Source organism: Mustela putorius, unplaced genomic scaffold, assembly GCF_011764305.1.
Source record: "Mustela putorius furo isolate JIRA1106 unplaced genomic scaffold, ASM1176430v1.1 tig00003983_pilon_pilon_pilon, whole genome shotgun sequence".
Classification (NCBI taxonomy): domain Eukaryota; kingdom Metazoa; phylum Chordata; class Mammalia; order Carnivora; family Mustelidae; genus Mustela; species Mustela putorius.
Window position 1 is genome coordinate 11,534,410 of NW_025422123.1, and position 19,964 is coordinate 11,554,373.

The 19,964-nt window shown below is 35.4% G+C and overlaps 1 protein-coding gene across 6 annotated transcripts in view; it reads right to left on the reverse strand.

The window, feature by feature from the left end:
* Positions 1 to 19,964, reverse strand: part of SUPT3H (SPT3 homolog, SAGA and STAGA complex component) — a 560,284-nt gene that overhangs the window by 184,871 nt on the left and 355,449 nt on the right. For all 6 annotated transcript variants that reach the window (XM_045071047.1, XM_004739777.3, XM_045071049.1 and 3 more), the window contains 2 exons: positions 3,616 to 3,702; positions 450 to 540 (listed from right to left, as the gene is read on the reverse strand). In XM_045071047.1, the coding sequence (XP_044926982.1) occupies positions 450 to 540; positions 3,616 to 3,702 (178 nt within the window). The remainder of the gene's footprint in view (positions 1 to 449; positions 541 to 3,615; positions 3,703 to 19,964) is intronic.

Genomic DNA, 19,964 nt, shown 5'->3' on the forward strand with positions numbered 1-19,964 from the left:
TCAAATAGCACAGTAATAACACACCAAAATGAGGTGACTTTACATCATACTGCATATCAGATACTTTCTATAATAAATTAAGAAAAACCCATATGTGAATTTCAGAGATCTATAATAACAGTTCTGGCTTCCTATACCCACAACAGAAAAACTTTGCTTGCTAAGATCAATTATGTTTTGAATCAACATGATTTTCTCAGTTTCATGACATTCTGATAAAAAACAGGCCATATGATTAAAAGAACTGACATAGCAGATTACTATGAAGCCATGTAAATAGAAAATCACAAGATTTAGCTGCCAACTAAATAGCTACTTGGATAATTTCTAAGCTACATTATTTAACAGAAACACATATATTTCACTGTGATGGAAAAGTCCACACTAACAATTTATCAGTGTGTCATCCATCACGCATGTCACATTGCTTTCAGTGTTTTTTGGGTTACCTTCCAGAAGGTCATCCTCATCTATACCCTTGACAATCTTGGATTTGTAGTCTCGGAAAAACATGTACTTTAGCAGTCTTCTAAGCTTTTTCTGTTGAAAATATGAAATAAGAAATCGTATACATTACATTCACTTTACTGTTTGCAGAATACTATGATAATTAAATTTAATAAACTTATATTCTAGGATCACTGGGAAAAATACAGCAATTCTTACCATAAAACTATGGAGTAACAGATGTCATCATATTAAATATAAAAGCTAAAAAACATTTTTGAAGGCACTTTTCATTTGTAAGTATCCAAATGTTCCAGAATTACAATGATTGCTTTTTTTTTTTCTTACAAAAAGTTTAAATTCTTCCTGAAGACTGTGATATCACACTCTCCAAACTAAAATAACTATAGTGATTTATAAACATCTAGACAAGGATTTTATAACAACTGCTTTAAAAAAGCCAAACAACTTTCCTTTTTATTATTTTTTAATCTCTGGAAATGTTTTAATTTTTTTTAGAGGAGTTGGTTTATGTTTTATATTTCTGAAAAACATTCTATAATCTGAGAAATATGTTTCAATGGGACTCAAAGCTGATGAATGATAGATGGGTCCTGATGGTTTTCTTTAGGGTTTGTTTTTTTTTTTTTTTGACATTTTTTTCTTTGTTTTTATTTATTTATTTTATTTTTTTCTTTAGTTTTCCTTAGGTTTATTAGAAGACCTTAATACTGCTTAACTTTAAACGTAACTGATAATACTCTGTAATTTGTTGTGCGCTTACACTTGGGATGTATTATAACTTGGTTCCTGACCTTCAGGTTTGATATTCCTAATTACGGCTGAAACATAGTACATTTTACAAAGCTCTTTTACAAGCACCTTATTTGATCAACCCTGAAATACAGACAAATAAAATCATCTCCTTTTTATATACAGGTAAACAGGTTAAAAATAGCTTTACAACTAGAGCTTAGCCGGGCCAGAGGTAGAACATTAGCATTGGAATTCAGTTTCTTTATTTATGATTTTAAGTAAAGTGCCTACCATATAGTACCACTGGGATGAATAAATGAAAGAAAGAGTGAAGGTGCCTAGACAGTCAATAAATACTGCATGAATATAAACTAGAATTAGGAGAGAAAAACAACACACCTGTAAACAGTTCTTCTGCTACCCTTCTTTTTTTTGTTGCTCTGATTGCATTCAATACTTCAGATTTTATTTTGTCTTATATTACATCTCTATAAACTACTTTAATTTTGTTTAGAAGATGTCGGCATACAAATACAATTATTATTTTCAAGAGAAAAGGAGAACTCTGACAGCTCTCATATTACATCTATGTTCTCAACTGATGAAAGGATTCTGGTTAAGAGTCCTACTGGACAGTAGAGGGGCCCTGTCAGTTAGTGTATATTCCCATAGTTTCACTATGATTTTAAATGCAGACTTTCCCAAAAGGCAGGAGAAAGTGTCAATGTGGACTATTTTTTGTGCTAGCCTCTTTAACTCTGTCACGAAAGACTGGACATACTCTGTAAAGTACTAATACTAACTCCGCTGTTCTCTAGGGGCCTTCATGAAGGACCTTGGCTCCAGTTCCTCATTTTCTATCAGTGCTAGCTCCTTCCTCACAGCACCACTGCTGCCCTGTGCCTATTACTGCTTGGTCCCTCCAAGTATAATGAAGTCACCAAATCCTGCATATTTGTACTCCTTACTATCTCTCTGAAATCCACCTTCCTATCCACTTCCAGTGCCCATCATATTTTGCATTGGTTACTGAACCAGCTTCTTGGCGAATTCCTTTGCATTTGGTCCATTCTACATACAACTGCATGAGTCTCAGACACCTCTACTTCAACAAATCCTTCAGCCTCTCGACTAATGACACAACTTTGAAATTCTGCTTCTTCAACTAAATCAGACAGGTTTCCTAAACCAAATTATAGCTTCTCAATAGTGAAGACATTTCTCTTCTCTTCCTTTATATTCCTCATACAAAGAGTTAATGAAGTAAGAATTTATACAATTTAATATTAGATTGGTCATGGTGTGGTTTGTAGGTCTCTGAATCTTACTGTCTAAAGAAGGGAAAATACTATATCTAAGTTTAAGTTGACCTTCAATCAATTAGAATTAAAATATTTCACAAATATAAAGGAATTGGATATTGGAAAGGATGTTAACAAGGCTATCCAACAGGTGGATGAGATGTCTTCTGATTGAAAAAACACCCAACCCCCCCCCCAAAAAAAAAACAAAACAAAAAACCAAAAAAACCAGCCACAAGCATACTAAATTGGTAGAAGAGGAATGGGTATATTTATAATGAAGAGGCCAGGGAAAAACAATCAAGAAGAGAAAAATGGACCATCAGAAACCAAGCCCTGCTCATTGGGGACAATAGCTACCAGTTAACTCTGCTAGTTTTTGTACATGTAACATTTAGATGACACTACTAAAAACATGTAAAACATTATAAAATATATTTGTTCAGATTTATAGGAAATTATTTTATTAAAGTACAATGTACTACAGAAAACGCAGACACCATGAGCATAGAGCTCAAAAAATTTTCCTATTTTCAACTAGCTACTCATGGGAGATAGGACAAAATTAGACAGGTAAATACCACCCTAAATATTTTAATTACCAGAGTTCAAAGAGTAAGAAAGGTAAAACTTTACCATAAAAACTCTGGACATTATTATATTGATGCCTCTGAAAGACTCATCTCTATAGACTCTTCCTATAAATGGTATATCACAGAATAAACCTTGAAACAAACCCTGGGAAAGCTTGTAATCTTGTATAGAATTAGAAGAAAAATAAATATGCCATTCAGTTCTATCTCACTTATCTGAACAAAGCATACGATTGATACTCAGTGAATATTATGTAGCTATGAAAATGTTGAAAGAGATACAGAATGGTAAGTGAGAATTAGTTGGTAGCATAGTTCTAGGTCAGTGCTCTGGTGCTGTTTGAACAAGAATCTATTCTCTTAGAGCAAATCATTCTATGCAAACTATGAAGAATAAAACATCAGTTTAATAGTTGCATTCCAATTTGAAAGCCATATAACAAGGATACAGTTCCTTAAATAAGCATAACTGAATACCAAACATGGCATGTTAATACAATGAAAATGCTGTATATTACCTTATCCTTGCGCATCAAAAACAGAAGGTCTTCGGCAGAGATTACCCTTGCTCCCCGGAGCTGAGAAACTTCAGCAGCTTGCTGTAACTAACAACAAAGAGAATTTAGAATTTTTTTTCCTCCATAATCTAAATTAAATATACTACAGTCATGATGTCTCAAGAGAGATAAATATACTAAGCGTTAAAAACCTTTGGGAATAATCTGGCAATCACATTACTGCTTTAAAAAGTGAAATGTCTTATGTTTGAAAGTTAAAAAAAAAAAAAAAGAGCAATTAAATAAGCCCACCTGTAACTGATACAATAAACAGAAATCCTTGATTTCTTTCATGCAAAGGAAAAATCATGTGCAGCTTCCAGAAATGCATTAATGCACCTGAAAATAATCTTATGAAATTTTATCCTCATATCCATGTGAGCAATGGTTTCACTCAGTATCACTAGTTGAATAAGTATATTATTAATCTGAGCTCCCATGCTGGTATGATTTGAAATAGGCCCATTCAGAACTTTAAAAGATCAACAAAAACAGTAGCTGTTTCTAATATCCAAAGGAAAAAAAATAGTTTTAGTTTTGGCAAGTCTTCAGTGGGCAAAGGATTCAGTCCATAAATCATAATACTGGACTGCATTAATTTCTTTCCACACTAATCACATGCACACAAAAAGTTAACTGTATCTGGAATGCACAACACAAAACATACTGCATGAAAAGTTAGATTCCCCCTGCAATGTTCATCTGGGCCCTTATATCTACAAAGTTGAGATTTTTCTGGAATTCAGAAGTCCTAGAAACACAATCTTACTTGAAAATGACCTGGAAAATAAAAGAATGTGAAAAATGATAGTTCTATTTTTTTGGCAAAGGCAAAATCGGTTTCTTATTTTGATTAGTTGGAAGGAACATAAAATACGTCCAGATGAAAAAAATAAAGATGCTGGAGAAAACACTACAAATATGTGCCTGTAACTTCTTCCAAATTTGATCAAACCGTGGTGATTGCACCACACCATCTCTGTCCAATATTATAAAAATATTTACATATAAAGGTAATATTTACATATAAAGGTTCCTAAATGCATTCTTCTTTGAAAGGAATAAATCTAACATATTCCTGAAAACTAATCTTTAAAAAGTGACATACTGTTATCTTAACAATTATAAGGAATCAAATAGTGCATTTGTTCTTAAGAAATTCTGCTCAAATGTTTAAGCGATTTTGCTAAGTAAGCTTCAAACCTTGTCTAAATACACAGACTACAAAATAGACTATAAACTCCCTATGTGTCAGCCTTACCACTGAATTTCCTGGATACTGGTGGTTGGTATATAAACATAATTCTACCTAAATATAGAAATTTAAATTTAACTGTGAGCCATTTAAAAAGAAATCTTGGGGGAAAGGTTTTAAAAAGATGATGTATCTACTCAGAAACTAAAAGTTTTCAGCAGGAAAAATGTGAACATATTTTTCTAAAAACTGGAATAGTGTCGGGCAAATACTTTTTTTTTTTTTCAAATAAAAACATTTCTATCACAGTATAAAATACACACAATCAATGTGGAGAAGAACATGGGCCCAGTATCCATTTAAATGTGTGGATGTATACAGGGAACCAGGGGGCAGCCTTGTCAAGTAACTTTGTATTTTCTTTCATGAGGGATGGTGAGGATTTGACAACTGTAAAGTACTATACAGACAGAAGTAATTTCACTATGTTAAGAAAGGATCAGAAGTATATATCCCAGAAGAGTTTTCCCAACTAATCGTTTACAAATACTACATATCCATAAATCATCTGTATTTATAATCCTCTTCAAAATGTCAGTTTACAAACACATTGACCAGGAAAAAACAGAAAATGGAAAATAAAGACATAGGAGAGTTAGACATTTAAATGTGGTCATAATTTTCAGGAAAATTTAACTTTAGTTTTCATCTATCTGATGCACTAATTTCCTTCACCTAACTTCGTGCCCTTACTAGCACTGGCACTGCTGGAATTCTCCTAATATGCCCTGGACTTTCAAGAAGTGATTCCTTAGGACTGAATGCGATCACTGTGTTACTTCACCAAGGCTACCTGCCTCAATGTGCCTCATGCTCTAAAATTAGCCCTCCCGAACTCTGACCTCTTCTCTATAGAGTGAGGCGAGCAATTTTATCAGCTAATTGCAGTGATCACACTGTAAACGTGTGTATTCTGCACTGGCTTCCTTCTAGAAATTTTTGTCCATGTCTACCCGAAAATAAAGAAACTCCTCTTTAACAATATAAAGCTTAAAAAGCTTAAAAAACAGATTAGCAGCTTGTCAGTCCAGTTCCACAGAAAGCTGAGCTCAGATTTGGTGTCTTTCATGTGAAAGCAATTCTCGTGTCAGGAAACCAAAATCATAAAATATTCCTAATAACTTCAGCGTTAAAAAAAATTGATTCTATATTTTATGCAATCCCTCAACTTCTCAATCTTTGAAACTAAATGGAAGTTGTACTTACTTCATTACTCATTGTTGTAATTGTTACTCAATATTTCTGGTAGTAAGTAGAATAACATGAAATAATGGTATACTTCACAATTTTTTATTTATAATGAAAATAATATACATTGAATTGTGATATAAAATATGCAAGAAATAATGGGGCACAAAAATATTTTAAGACAAATCACTAGTAGAATGAGAATACAAACTTCATTTTTTTTTTTAATTCTTTTCAGCGTAACAGTATTCATTGTTTTTGCACCACACCCAGTGCTCCATGCAATGTGTGCCCTCAATAATATCCACCACCTGGCTCCCCCAACCTCCCACCCCCCGCCCCTTCAAAACCCTCAGGTTGTTTTTCAGAGTCCATAGTCTCTCATGGTTCACCTCCCCTTCCAATTTCCCTCAACTCCCTTCTCCTCTGCATCTCCCCATGTCCTCCATCTTATTTGTTATGCTCCACAAATAAGTGAAACCATATGATAATTGACTCTCTCTGCTTGACTTATTTCACTCAGCATAATCTCTTCCAGTCCTGTCCATGTTGCTACAAAAGTTGGGTATTCATCCTTTCTGATGGAGACATAATACTCCATAGTGTATATGGACCACATCTTCCTTATCCATTCGTCCACTGAAGGACATCTTGGTTCTTTCCACAGTTTGGCAGCCGTGGCCATTGCTGCCATAAACATTGGGGTACAGATGGCCCTTCTTTTTACTACATCTGTATCTTTGGGGTAAATACCCAGTAGTGCAATTGCAGGGTCATAGGGAAGCTTAATTTTTAATTTCTTGAGGAATTTCCACACTGTTCTGCAAAGTGGCTGCACCAACTTACATTCCGACCAACAGTGTAAGAGGGTTCCCCTTTCTCCACACCCTCTCCAACACACGTTGTTTCCTGTCTTGCTAATTTTGGCCATTCTAACTGGTGTAAGGTGGTATCTCAATGTGCAAACTTCATTTTCTTAACTATACGGATAAAGGTATGGTAATGTAACCTTGAGTTATTTATTAGCAACTTAGTAAAATATTGTGCTACAAGACATTATTATTTTACCACAACACCAACTCATGTACAGAATGTTTTTTCTGATAAATATTATTTGTTCTTCAAAGTAAACAAAAAATAATATAATTTATAACTGTTCTTCAAAGTAAACAAAAAATAATATAATTTATAACAATTGTTTAAAAGACAAAAGTGGGGCACCTGGGTGGCTCAGTGGGTTAAAGCCTCTGCCTTTGGCGCAGGTCATGATCCCAGGGTCCTGGGATCGAGCCCTGCATAGGGCTCTCTGCTCAGCAGGGAGCCTGCTTCCCTTCCTCTCTCTCTGCCTGCCTCTCTGCCTACTTGTGATCTCTTGTTTGTCAAATGAATAAATAAAAGTCTTTAAAAGACAAAAGTTTCCTTTGCATAACTCATCATGTTTGCATTTTAAAATATTTTATGACACTTTATTTGGAAGTTAGATATAAAGTCCTTAAAAATTTACATGTCGGGGCGCCTGGATGGCTCAGTGGGTTTAAGCCTCTGCCTTTGGCTCAAGTCATGATCCCAGGGTCCTGGTATCGAGCCCCGCATCGGGCACTCTGCTCAGTGGGAAGCCTGCTTCTCTTCCTCTCTCTCTCTGCCTACTTGTGATTTCTGTCTGTCAAATAAATAAATAAAATCTTAAAAAAAAAAATTTACATGTCATCTTAAATGCCTCATCTTTGATCCCGCAAATCTCTTTAATTTCTCATTGCTGTTAATGACACTAACATTCAAACTCATTTTATTTTCCTCCCTTTGCTACCTTTCCACTAACCTCTGTTGATCTGGTTGTTTTGTTTTACTCTGTTCATGGTCTTGAATTTGCTCTCTACTTAGTATTCACCCTAATCTAGGCTTGTGGGGCTATTTGCATACTGGTTTCAAAATTTCAATGTCTCCAAATTGTGATGCAACTAGATTTAAGTGCTAAAACGATCTTGCTCAAATATAATGCCCGTAATTCTTTTTCCAGGATCTATACAAGTCATGATTATCTAACTTCAGTGTGGTCTTTAAAGCCTGACTGACTCACAGATTTTCACTACACCTTCATTCTCATTATATTTCATTTTTTCCCCTCATATTATTCTACAGTTAAACTCTAATAATTCCAATTATATTTTCATACTTCTGTGCATTTTTAATGATTAATTTTTTAAAAAAATATTTTACTTATTCACTTGTTAGACAAAGAGAGAGAGAGAACCACAAGCAGGGAGAGCAGCAAGCAGGGGGAGCAGCTTGAGCAGCAGGAGCAGCTTGCTCCCTACTGAGCAAGGATCCTGATGTGGGACTTGATCCCAGGACCCCAGGATCATGACTTGAGTTGAAGGCAGACACCTAACCCACCGAGCCACCCAGGCATCCTATGTAATGATTAATTTTATGTGTCAACTTGACTGGGCCATGAAGTGCTCAGACATTTGGTTGAACATTATTCTGGGTGTGATTATGAGGGTATTTCTGGGATGAAATTAATATGTGAATAGGTAAAGTAAGTAGACTGCCCTCCCAAATGTGGGTGGACCTCAACCTATCAGTTGAAGAACTGAATAGAACATTATCACCTCACAACTATCAGAATAGCTAAAATCAGCAACACAAGAAACAACAGGTGTTGTCCAGGATGTGGAGAAAGGGGAATCTTCCTGCACTGTTGGTGGGAATGCAAATTGGTTTGGTTACTCTGGATAACAATACGGAGGTTCTTCAACAAGTTAAAAATAGAACTACCCTATGATCCGACTGCACTACTAGGTATTTAACCAAAGGATACAAAATACTAATTCAAAGGGACACATGCACCCCGAAGTTTACAGCAGCATTATCAACAATAGCCAAATTATGGAAAGAGCCCAGGTGTCCTTCAACTGATGAATGGATAAAAAGATAGTATAAATATATATATAAAATCTTATACACATACATGCACATACATAGAATGGAACATTACTCAGCCATAAATAAGAATGAAACTTTGCCATGTGCAATGGCATGGATAGAGCTAAAGAGTATTACACTAAGCAAAATGAGTCAGTCAGAGAAAGACAAATACCACATGATTTCACTCATATGCTGAACTTACTAAAGAAAGCAAACAAGCAAAGGGAAAAAAAAGAGAGAGAGAGGCAAACCAGGAAATAGACTCTTAACTATAGAGAAGAAAACTGATGGTTTTCTGGGGAGGTGGGTGGGGGGATGGATGAAATAGGAGTTGGGATTAAGGAGGGCACTTGTTGTGATGAGCACTGGGTGTTGTATGGAAGTGCTGAATCACTATATTTTACACCTGAAAGTAATACTACACTGTATGTTAACTAACTTTAACTTAAATAAAAACGTAACCCATAAGTGCCAAATAAAAGGGAATGGAATGCTTTCTGCCTACCTTAAAATGGAACATCTCCTGTTTTTCAGGCTGAACTCAGGCTGGAATTATATTTCACCTCTCCTGTGTCTCCAGCTTGCTAACTACAGAACTTGGGACGCCTTAGCCTCCATAATCATGGAATCCAATTCCTTACTACCTACCTACTATCCATCTATCCAACCATATACACCCCCTCCACACACACACACACACACACACACACACCCCTTATTGGTTCTGTTTTTTCTGGAGAGCCTTAATACAGAATTATAGTCAAATTATGAGAAATTCTTGATTCCTTATGGGATACAGCACTTTATTCTTTTTTTTTTTTTAAGATTTTCCATTTATTTATTTGACAGAGAGAAATCACAAGTAGGCAGAGAGGCAGGCAGAGAGTGAGAGGGAAGCAGGCTCCCTGCTGAGCAGAGAGCCAGATGCGGGACTCGATCCCAGGACCCTGAGATCATGACCTGAGCCGAAGGCAGCGGCTTAACCCACTGAGCCACCCAGGCGCCCCTAAAACCTATATTTTAAAGAATAAAGTGCTGGGGCGCCTGGGTGGCTCAGTGGGTTAAGCCGCTGCCTTCGGCTCAGGTCATGATCTCAGGGTCCTGGGATCGAGTCCCGCATCGGGCTCTCTGCTCAGCAGGGAGCCTGCTTCCTCCCCTCTCTCTCTCTGCCTGCCTCTCTGCTTACTTGTGATCTCTCTCTGTCAAATAAATAAATAAAATCTTTAAAAAAAATAAAATAAAATATGTTTTAAAATAATTTTATAAAAAAAATCTGTGATTATCTTCATACAATAGTGTTTGTTACCTAACCTAGGTGTGAAACTCATATACCCAGTTTATAATATGTTGATTATACTTGTCAATGAGTTTCTACTTTATCTTTCTCACCCAGTTACTCAATACTTTCACTTCCCAACTACACTTTGAATAAAATCTCCAGGTCCAGGACCACCATTCCCTAACAGGCAGTTTTTAAATGTTTGTCAAATGTTGGCACCCCATTTCCCCTTGACAACTGTCAGTTTTCTCATCTTTGATATAAATGAATTGGGCTAGATGAAGTCAATGAACTCTGCATCTGTCTGGGACCCACATAAATTCGGCAGATAAGTTTTCTCTAAAGTTCCAAAAGGTCTTAAAAGTATAGCAAGTTTCACAATTATTAACATCCTGAAAATATTCCATTTTAACCACACTTCTGTTGTACCTTTTTCCTTTGGGTTTTAACTAAATCCCTGGATCTTACCTTTTTGAGGCTACATAGTAAATAAATAAATAGTAAAAGCCATGTTATGAAAAGCTAGGCTGTCCCCTGGCCCAAGATTTATTTGTCTGTCTTTCTATCCATTGGTTGACCACTCACTATTTACCAGGCCAGATTCTAGGTCAGACGATGAAAGGAAGCTCTGCTTACAACTGTACTTCTCAGCCACCAATTCTCTCTGAGTCTCCATGTTGTGACTGAAAGCAGCAGGAGTTCGGAAATCTGGATTCCAGGTCTAGCTCTACTACTCACATATTCACATAACTGTGAGATCAGATATATCAATTATTTCCCTAGATTTTTCAGTTTATAAATATATTTTTTTCCATTTGAAATGGGTAACCAATGGTTTTAATGATTACTAGGGGAATTAATAATCTTAGCAGTAACAACAGTTATCATTTATTGAATACCTAATTTGCACCAGGTACTGTACTGTGTGTTATATTCAATTTGCTTAAACATTTTTAAAATTTAAGTTAAAATGTAAATAACATTAAAAGTCAAACTATACTCTAAGTTTTTAATGACAGACATGACTACCTTACCAAACTTCTTTCTAGTGGTTCTGCTTCAAGAGGCAACCACTTTCAACTTGTTTAGCTTGTTTTGCTGTTATTCACCTCCATATCTGAGATATGCTTATAATATGCTTCTTTTCTTTATTTTTCACCTATAAATACTGTCAATTCTACAACTGAAGATAAAGAAGACACAGTATTCTCAGCTGCCTCTTATTTAACCATCCCCTTCTTCCCCTCTTGATCTACAAAATTTAATTTAAAAATTAATATCCAGGGTTTATATTTTTAGATTGTGTAAACATCATTATAGCTTGGCTGTTATGAATGATTTTTTTTTTTTACAATTTATAAAAAGAATTTTCTTATAGTTAATAATTTCCTTGATTTGTTTCTTTGCTTCTTTTTCTGTGAGCCTAAAACTGTTTCATCCCAAACTCTCTGAGAGATTTGAAACATATAAGGATTTCATTCAGTTTCATTGTTTTTATTTTGCTTCAGAGACATCTCATCTGGAGTTCTCCCAACTCTTCAGCTATTCCTTTTCGATTCTTCATTTCTTGATCCCATTTCTTGCTCTATCTTAGTTTACATCCTTATTTTGGTAGATTTTTTTTTCTTTTCTTGAGCATAAATTTAACAGCTGCCTTAAAAACCCCATCTGCTAATATCAACACCTGGTCATTTTGGAGTCAGTTTTCATTTGTCTTTTCTCTGGGGTATGAGTCATATTTGCCTGTAACTTCATATTTTAAGGAATCTGGAATTTTAGCTGAGATACTGTGATTGATACCTTACAAGGACTCTGGATTCTGTTATGTTCCTCTAAAGAATATTGATTTTACTTTTTTAAAGGCAGAATGAAAACTAGAAAACTAGAATGAGTTCAAACTTCAATACCTTTCTTCTTCACCCTGTGGTAAGGCTATAGTTGAAAAATACATCTGGTAGTTTGCTGAGAAGGGGTTTATGGGAAATAAAATTTTAAAGATCTAGTATTCTGAAAATTCATTTAAGCCAGCCTCAAATTCAGTTAACAAATGGGGTATGGAATTTGAGCTTAAAAATCATTTCATTCAGAATTTTTTTTTAAGATTTTTATTTATTTATTTGACAGATCACAAGTAGGCAGAGAGGCAGGCAGAGAGAGAGAGGAGGAAGCAGGCTCCTGGCTGAGCAGAGAGTCCGAAGTGGGGCTCGAACCCAGGACCCTGGGATCATGACCTGAGCCAAAGACAGAGGCTTTAACCCACTGAGCCACCCAGGTGCCCCCATTTCCTTCAGAATTTTAAAGGCATTGCTCCACTGTCTTCTGCTTAAAATATTATTGTTGAGAAGTTAGCTATTGTTGTTGTTTCTATTCTTAAGGCTTTGTGACCTTTTTTCCTCCTCTGAGAAACTTTTAATGTTTTTCTTTTCATACCTAAAATTCTGAAATTTCATGGTGCAGTGCCTTGGTGAGGGTCTCTCTACATTTCTTTTCTTAGTACTCACAAGGATACTATAACTCATATATTTTGTCCTTCATGTCTGGTAAGTTTTCTTGCATCACTCTGAATTTTTTTTCCTTCTGTTTTTCTGTGTTCTTTTTAGAACATCTGTGGTCTTTGTGCCTATCTCTAATACCAGAGTTTGTTTTATTCAACCTCTCCAGAGTGTAAACCTATGTTATTTTTGCCAAGTGGATAAAGGATAGTTGACTGCCTATATGACTTTGACAGGGACTGGGATCTTTATACTTTCAAAAAATCCTCTTGCTTTTCACCCATCCCAAGATTTCTTTTTTCAGAGGTACTTTCAATCCTGATTTTTTAAAAATTATTATTTCTTTTCAGTGTAACAGTATTCATTGTTTTTACACCACACCCAGTGCTCCACGTAATACGTGCCCTCTCTAATTTTTCCAGGTTCCAAGGTTTCATTTTTCTTAGAATCTTTAAACTTCTGGCATTTATATCCACCTTTAAGCTTCCACAATTTTTTTTGACAAATTTCATCTGTTATTTAATCTTCACCCATTTTGTCTTTGTAGGTTTATGTCTCTTTAAATTATTTTGCTGTCCTTTAGTGTGGTTTCAGAATGGTTGAAGATAAGCACATGTTATCACCCATATTTAAGCAGAAACTGATACTTCTTTTTTAAAATGTTAACATTTACTGAATGTACTATCTTGTGCTTCTTGTCTTCTATATATTACCTCTTTTAACTCATATGGAAAACCTGAGAGATGTTCAGGTACAAAAAACTGGTACTAAATAATAGATGCTTAACATCAAGCCATTTATCTTTCTCTCCAAGATTATTAATTTCTTATTCAGAATACAGGACGTTATGATCATTAAATCAAGCCTTACATTGTATAGAAGTCTACCCACAAAAACATTTATTGGCCTTTCAAAACATTTTCATTGCTGGCAATGAAATGATTGCCAAAATAAAAATGGTTTGGATCTTGGGGCGCCTGGGTGGCTCAGTGGGTTAAAGCCTCTGCCTTCGGCTCGGGTTGTGATCTCAGGGTCCTGGGATCGAGTCCTGCATCAGGCTCTCTGTTTGGCAGGGAGCCTGCTTCCTCCTCTCTCTGCCTTCCTCTCTGCCTACTTCTGATCTGTCTCTGTCAAAGGAATAAATAAAATCTTAAAAAAAAAATTGTTTGGATCAAAACATCCAAGCCAGCTGCTTCATGCAGACATAGTTTAAGGACTGAGGACTAAGCAAGTGTTTGAAAGGAAATGGATTTGTAACTAAATACAGCTAACATTCAGGATACTATAAATGTAAGATATATGACTTTGTATTTTCCTATCATATGATCTCCTTATTCTTTGTTAGTGAATAGTCTTCCACTGTCTTAGACATCCGAAATATAAACAAGTATATAAATTGATAAAAGATGTGCCTAACTTCTTAGAGTTTCATTTTAACTTTTCTTTTTAGAATAGTAAGTCAAAGGCCATTAAGGAAAATTAAAAAAAATATGATGAAGTTATAATTATCAGTATCTCATGACTCAAAAAATTCAGTTTTATTTATATACATATTTTAAAGAATTACCAAGTCACAATCAATATAAGCCTGCGAAGTTTTAAAAATGTCCATTGAACAATGGCTGCATTTATTGTACAAGAACAGCAAACTTGACAAGGAACTAGTTCTTTGGTTACTCTTATTTAAAATATGAAATTAGGAGTAAAACAACCATTTGTAAGTTTTCTTTTAAACTATTTTACATAGAAGTTATTCATAAGAAACTTTTAAGTCTAAACACATCAAGGTTTGCAAGTACACAAAAGTGTATGTTGGAAAAATTTTAAAGTTGAAATTAAAGTAATAAACTAGGTCATAACACGGAGGACACTGGGAGAGGGAGAGGAGAAGTGAGTTGGGGGAAACTGGAGGGAGACAAACCATGAGAGGCAATGGACTCTGAGAAACAAACTGAGGGTTTTGGAGAGGAGGGGCATTGGGGGATGGATGAGCCTGGCGGTGGGTATTATGGAGGGTAAGTATTGCATGGAGCACTGGGTATGCTGCATAAGGAATGAATTTTGGAACACACACACACACACACACATTAAATTTTTTAAAAAATAAACTACGTTATAGTTTAAATAATACACTATTCTGGATTATACCTTAACTACCACACTAAACTGGATTATAGTTTATTATCTTTTTATTTTTAAATATTTTATTTATTTACTTATTTGACAGAGAGGGACAGAGTACAATCAGGGAGAGTGGCAGGGAGAGGCAGAAGCGGGCTCCTGTTGAGCAGAGAGCCCCATGTGGGACTCAACTCCACATGGGGTTACAGTTTAAATATTATACTTAACTAACTATAGTTAGTACTATTTAAAATTTAATTATTTACTATTTAATTATTAAAACTAGAATACCATGTAACTGCTTCAACCAGTACACATAAACAGAGAAGGAGGTAAACCATAATAGATTCGAAATTATATGGAACAAGCTGAGGAAGGCTGGAGGGGAGGTGGGTGGGGAGATGGGATAACTGGGTGATGGGCATCAAGGAGGGCACTTGATGGAATGAGAGCTAGGTATTAACATGCAACTGATGAATCACCAAATTCTACCCCTGAAACTAATAATATACTATATGCTAACTAACTTGAATTTAAATTAAATATAAAAATTTAAAAAGTAAACTAAAATACATTAAAATTGTAGAAAGATGGTAGATCTTGACTTTGCTCAACATCTACATAGCAATTTTCAGTTACAATTCAGTACAATAATTAAAATGATATAGTGTAAAGATCTAAGGTTGTACATCTTATTTGCATTTCTTAACATTTTAAAAGTGTAAACATTTTGGTAGATTACAAAATGTGTACTTTTATTGTCTACAATTAATAATGACTCTTTTTTTCTCTGCTTATTTCAATGTTTGTGCTTCCCTCCATATTTCCTTCTGTTCCCAGACTTCCATAAAGGTGTCCACTCAACGAGTTGTGGCCATTAGTTATTTCTTCAAAGGACAAAAATCTAACAGGTAAAAGACTGAGTTAACTGCTTTTCTTTGAAACCTGCTTAATTTTTCACATGATAACCTGATTTCATTTTGCCCCAGAATGTTTAGGAATAAACAAAGGTCTTGTACTAAGTCTTTATGATTAGATCGGGTTATTAAAAGCGCTGAAATACAAGACCACACACAGACCAATGTAATGATTGGAAAAAATCACCAAATGGAAAGAATACGGTAATCCTAAAGAATAATCACATGGAATGAAAAAGAAATGGATTTCTAATTTTATTACCCCTGTTTTACCCCAAAAGCAATTTTATAATTTGGTCCTTTTGTTGAGAAAATACAAGGAAAAAGTGCCAACTTTAGAATTTTAGAGTTCTAGCTTCTGATGCTGGGTCTTAGAACCTGTTCAATGCATGGGGGGCAATTGTCTGCTATGAAACTCAGTTAAGGTGTGGCTTCCTGTCAGTACTGTGATCGTGAAGAGTGTTCCAGACCATTTAGATGATTACCTCCTTTTATTGTCTAACTCAGCAGTTTTCTCCATGTGGACCACTGATTTCACAAACAGTTTAATCGAGAAGCTTTAAAAAATCATTAACTTCAAAAACGTTTCCAAAACCACAGATTGTTTTCCCTTTCATGAAATTTTAAAAATGCCTCTGGTTTGATGTTTACATGAGGCATTGTCATGCAGCATACAGTAAGCCCTGAAAAATTGCTACCTACATTTATTCAGAAATGAAAATTTAAATTTCAGGATCATCATAAAAAAGATTATTATTTCCAGTTATCATTTCCAGTATTCACAAAGATTAAAGGCTATTATTGGACTACTGATTAGCACTAACGACTTATTTTAACATAAACAAATTTAGGATATAAAAAATTTGTTTGGACATATACATATATACACACAATACATATATACCATGTATATACATATGTGCACATACATGTAAGTGTATACATACACACATACATATGTATTTCTATGTATATAGAGTATATATCACTAAAATCCCTCTCTTAACAAGTCTTAAAAAAATAACTCTTATCTGAGGTTAAAGGTTATAGAGTTCTTCAGTTAGAGAGCTAATGGCTTCTGTAATAACTTCTCATGTTGAATCACCCTAACATGAAATATAATGCATGCCTTAAGGTGCATACATTCTTAAAGCTATAGTTTTAAACAGAAGAGTGGCTCTTTCTGGTCCTCAGTTTCTTCAAATGGGAACAAAAGAAAGGTAGACACCAAATGAGCTCCCAAGATGCTTTTGCTTTTACTTTCTGGTTCTAGTTTTTAACCTTAGGAATAGTTTACTTTCAGCTTCATAATTAAATGCTTGTATCACTGAGAGAAGAAATAAATAAAAAAGAAAAGCTCAAAGAAGTGAGGTGTAGGAGGGAGTCAGTTTTCCAAAAAAAAAAAAAAAAATCTACTTGGTTAAACCAGTAGAAATAGCAACCAATCCAATTAATCATGGCAGTGGATGAAGTATGAGGTTGGATCATTATTTAGTATTAATGACTTATTTTACAACAATGTTCCCCATGGTACACAAATCAGCAGGTGAGAGAGTTAATTATTCCAGTACCCTACCCAGTAGTTCCAGATACATTTGAAAGCCAAAGTCAGTTGCAAAATGGGATTAAAGCAATGCAATTACCAATACATAATTAAGATTGGTCTGTACCTGATTCTAATCCATTCTTTGCTTTTATCATAAGATGAACAGAGACAATTTGTATATACTTCCCCCTCAGTCTGTCAGAGAAAGTAGCCCTATTCAAATTTTGTATTCAAACTTTGCTTGGATAGGAAAACCAATCAATGTTGTATATAGTATTTATCAAATTAGAAGATGTATATGTAAAACTAAATGAAAAGTCAGGTTTCCTGGGCTCGGATGTCAGTCCCATATTCTACTCAAGAATTAAAAAGGTTATTTAAAAGGGCTCAAAAGGTGATATAGTACAGATCTTGTTACACTCACAGGTCATTGTGAAGATCAAATGAAATAATGTTGTATAGGCACCTGGACTTTTAAGTACCATAGAAGCATAATGTATTGCTTAGGAATGACCCATTCTTGGTTAGAAGATGAAAAAAGTAATCTATATAAGGAAGGGGGAAAAAAGTCTACTGATAATTTGATTAGCAGAGAAAATGTTTTAGATTTGTTATTTAAACCCAAACCAGGATATTCTTAAGAGATTCCTTGACATCAAGCAAAAATGGTACCACCATCCTGCAACACTGCCACGGTCACATTCTGAGAAAGCAGACAACATAGAAAAGACAGAGTCCCACGTTCTTCAACAAATGCAAGTGACGTGCCACAGCCTCTCTGAGGTCTCCTTGAACTCCAGCACAGACCTACTCACCCTCTTTCCATTGTTTCTGGGGACATCGTAAGACTTCAGACAGCTTACCACTTAATCACCCTACTTTGTAAAGATCTCTTTATAAAAAGGCTTCCCTTCCAGAATGCAAACTCCATTAATGTAGTCTCCACAGACCACATAAAGGCTATGAATCTTAAGAGAGACTCAAAGACATTGCTACAGATTATCTGAAACGTCTAAAGAAAATCTGACTCATCTGGAGTTAGCTCAGTTAGATACTAGCCATGATGAATTCCCAGCCAAAAGGCAAATCAAGTTGTGCCTCCAACTCTAATCAGGATTTGTGGAAAACCTCAATTTATATAATTTATCTGGCTGAATCTCAGCTAACATATGTGTGTCTGGGCTACCTCTGGGGATGACCCATACAGGAGCACTGATATTTACCTGAATATACCAGTCAGTTTACTGGTCAGGGGCTTGGAAATAAAAAAGACAGCATAGTTAAACTGGGAATTTGGAGGGAGTTTACCCAGAAACTATTTATGAAGATGTGGGGAAGGTTTAGGGAAACCGCAAGGGGTAGTGTGGCATCCTCCTTGCTCTAAGAGCAACAGAGGCCATTATGAACCCTAGGCTTAGAGGGGGAAGGGGAAGGCAGCCACCACCTGAGCCCAGAAGCTGGCGAAGCCCACCCTGCCAGGGATACAGCTATCTTTGGCCTTAGCTTTATTCATCCCACTCTCAGCAATCCTGCTGGTGCCTCTCACTGGCCAAACTCAACCAGAAGTCAGACAGCAAGAGAGATCTAAAGAGAAGAGACTCCCAGGGTACAGAAAAGGTGAAAGGTTGAAAAGTAAGTCTAGAAGGACGAACATTAGATGTCCATTTTCACCTGAGTCTTCAGTCTTACTAAGGCTACTCTCCCCCTCAAATACCAGAAGTAGAATGGTTTTCATTTCCTTTTAAAATCTTCTGTTCAAACAATTTAAAAACAGAACTGGGTGACAAGTGTCTTCCTCCAAATATACAATGTGATCTGGTGATGGAGATTATAATCCTAGATTCTAAGACTTAATTTAAGGAACGGTAGCACCAATAATACACAGAACAAGAACATAAACTAGCATGTAGTATATACACTACAAGATGACTAATGTATTTGACATATTTTAAAAATTGTTAGTTTTTCTAATTTTTGCAAAAATCCTGTGAGTTAACGGATATTAATATTTTAATTTTTTTCCACAGATAAGGGAAGAGCAGCTCAGAGCATTTACATGACAAATATGTGACTAGAACAAGTCTTTCAGACAATAACTCCCTGTTTCCATTGTATCCCATGGCTAGTATCTTTTCCATGGCAGCTAACTTTTCCATTTTTCTCATGTAAACTAATAGTTAATAGTTTCCTCATATAAACTAATATTTAAGTATGTAAAATTAGTGACTTGACCGACCAGCATTCAACACTTTACAGAATTTAGACAGCATTAACAGTTTAAGATAATTTTCATGGGGTTTTAAAAGTCTCTGATTCAAATTTCTGGAAATACTCTTGTGTAAACATAGTTTGGTTTTTAGAGTTGAAAAAAATTCATCATATGGTCCATAACAGATCTACTCTTAGACACATAGCAATTAGTTTATAAGACTTTAATTAAGGGGCGCCTGAGTGGCTCAGTTGGTTAAGCGTCTGCTTGAGCCTCAGATCATGATCCCTGGGTCCATGATTCCTGAACCTCGAGTCAGGCTCCATGCTGAGTGGGGAGCCTGCTTCTCCTTCTGCCTCTACCCCTCTCTCTGCT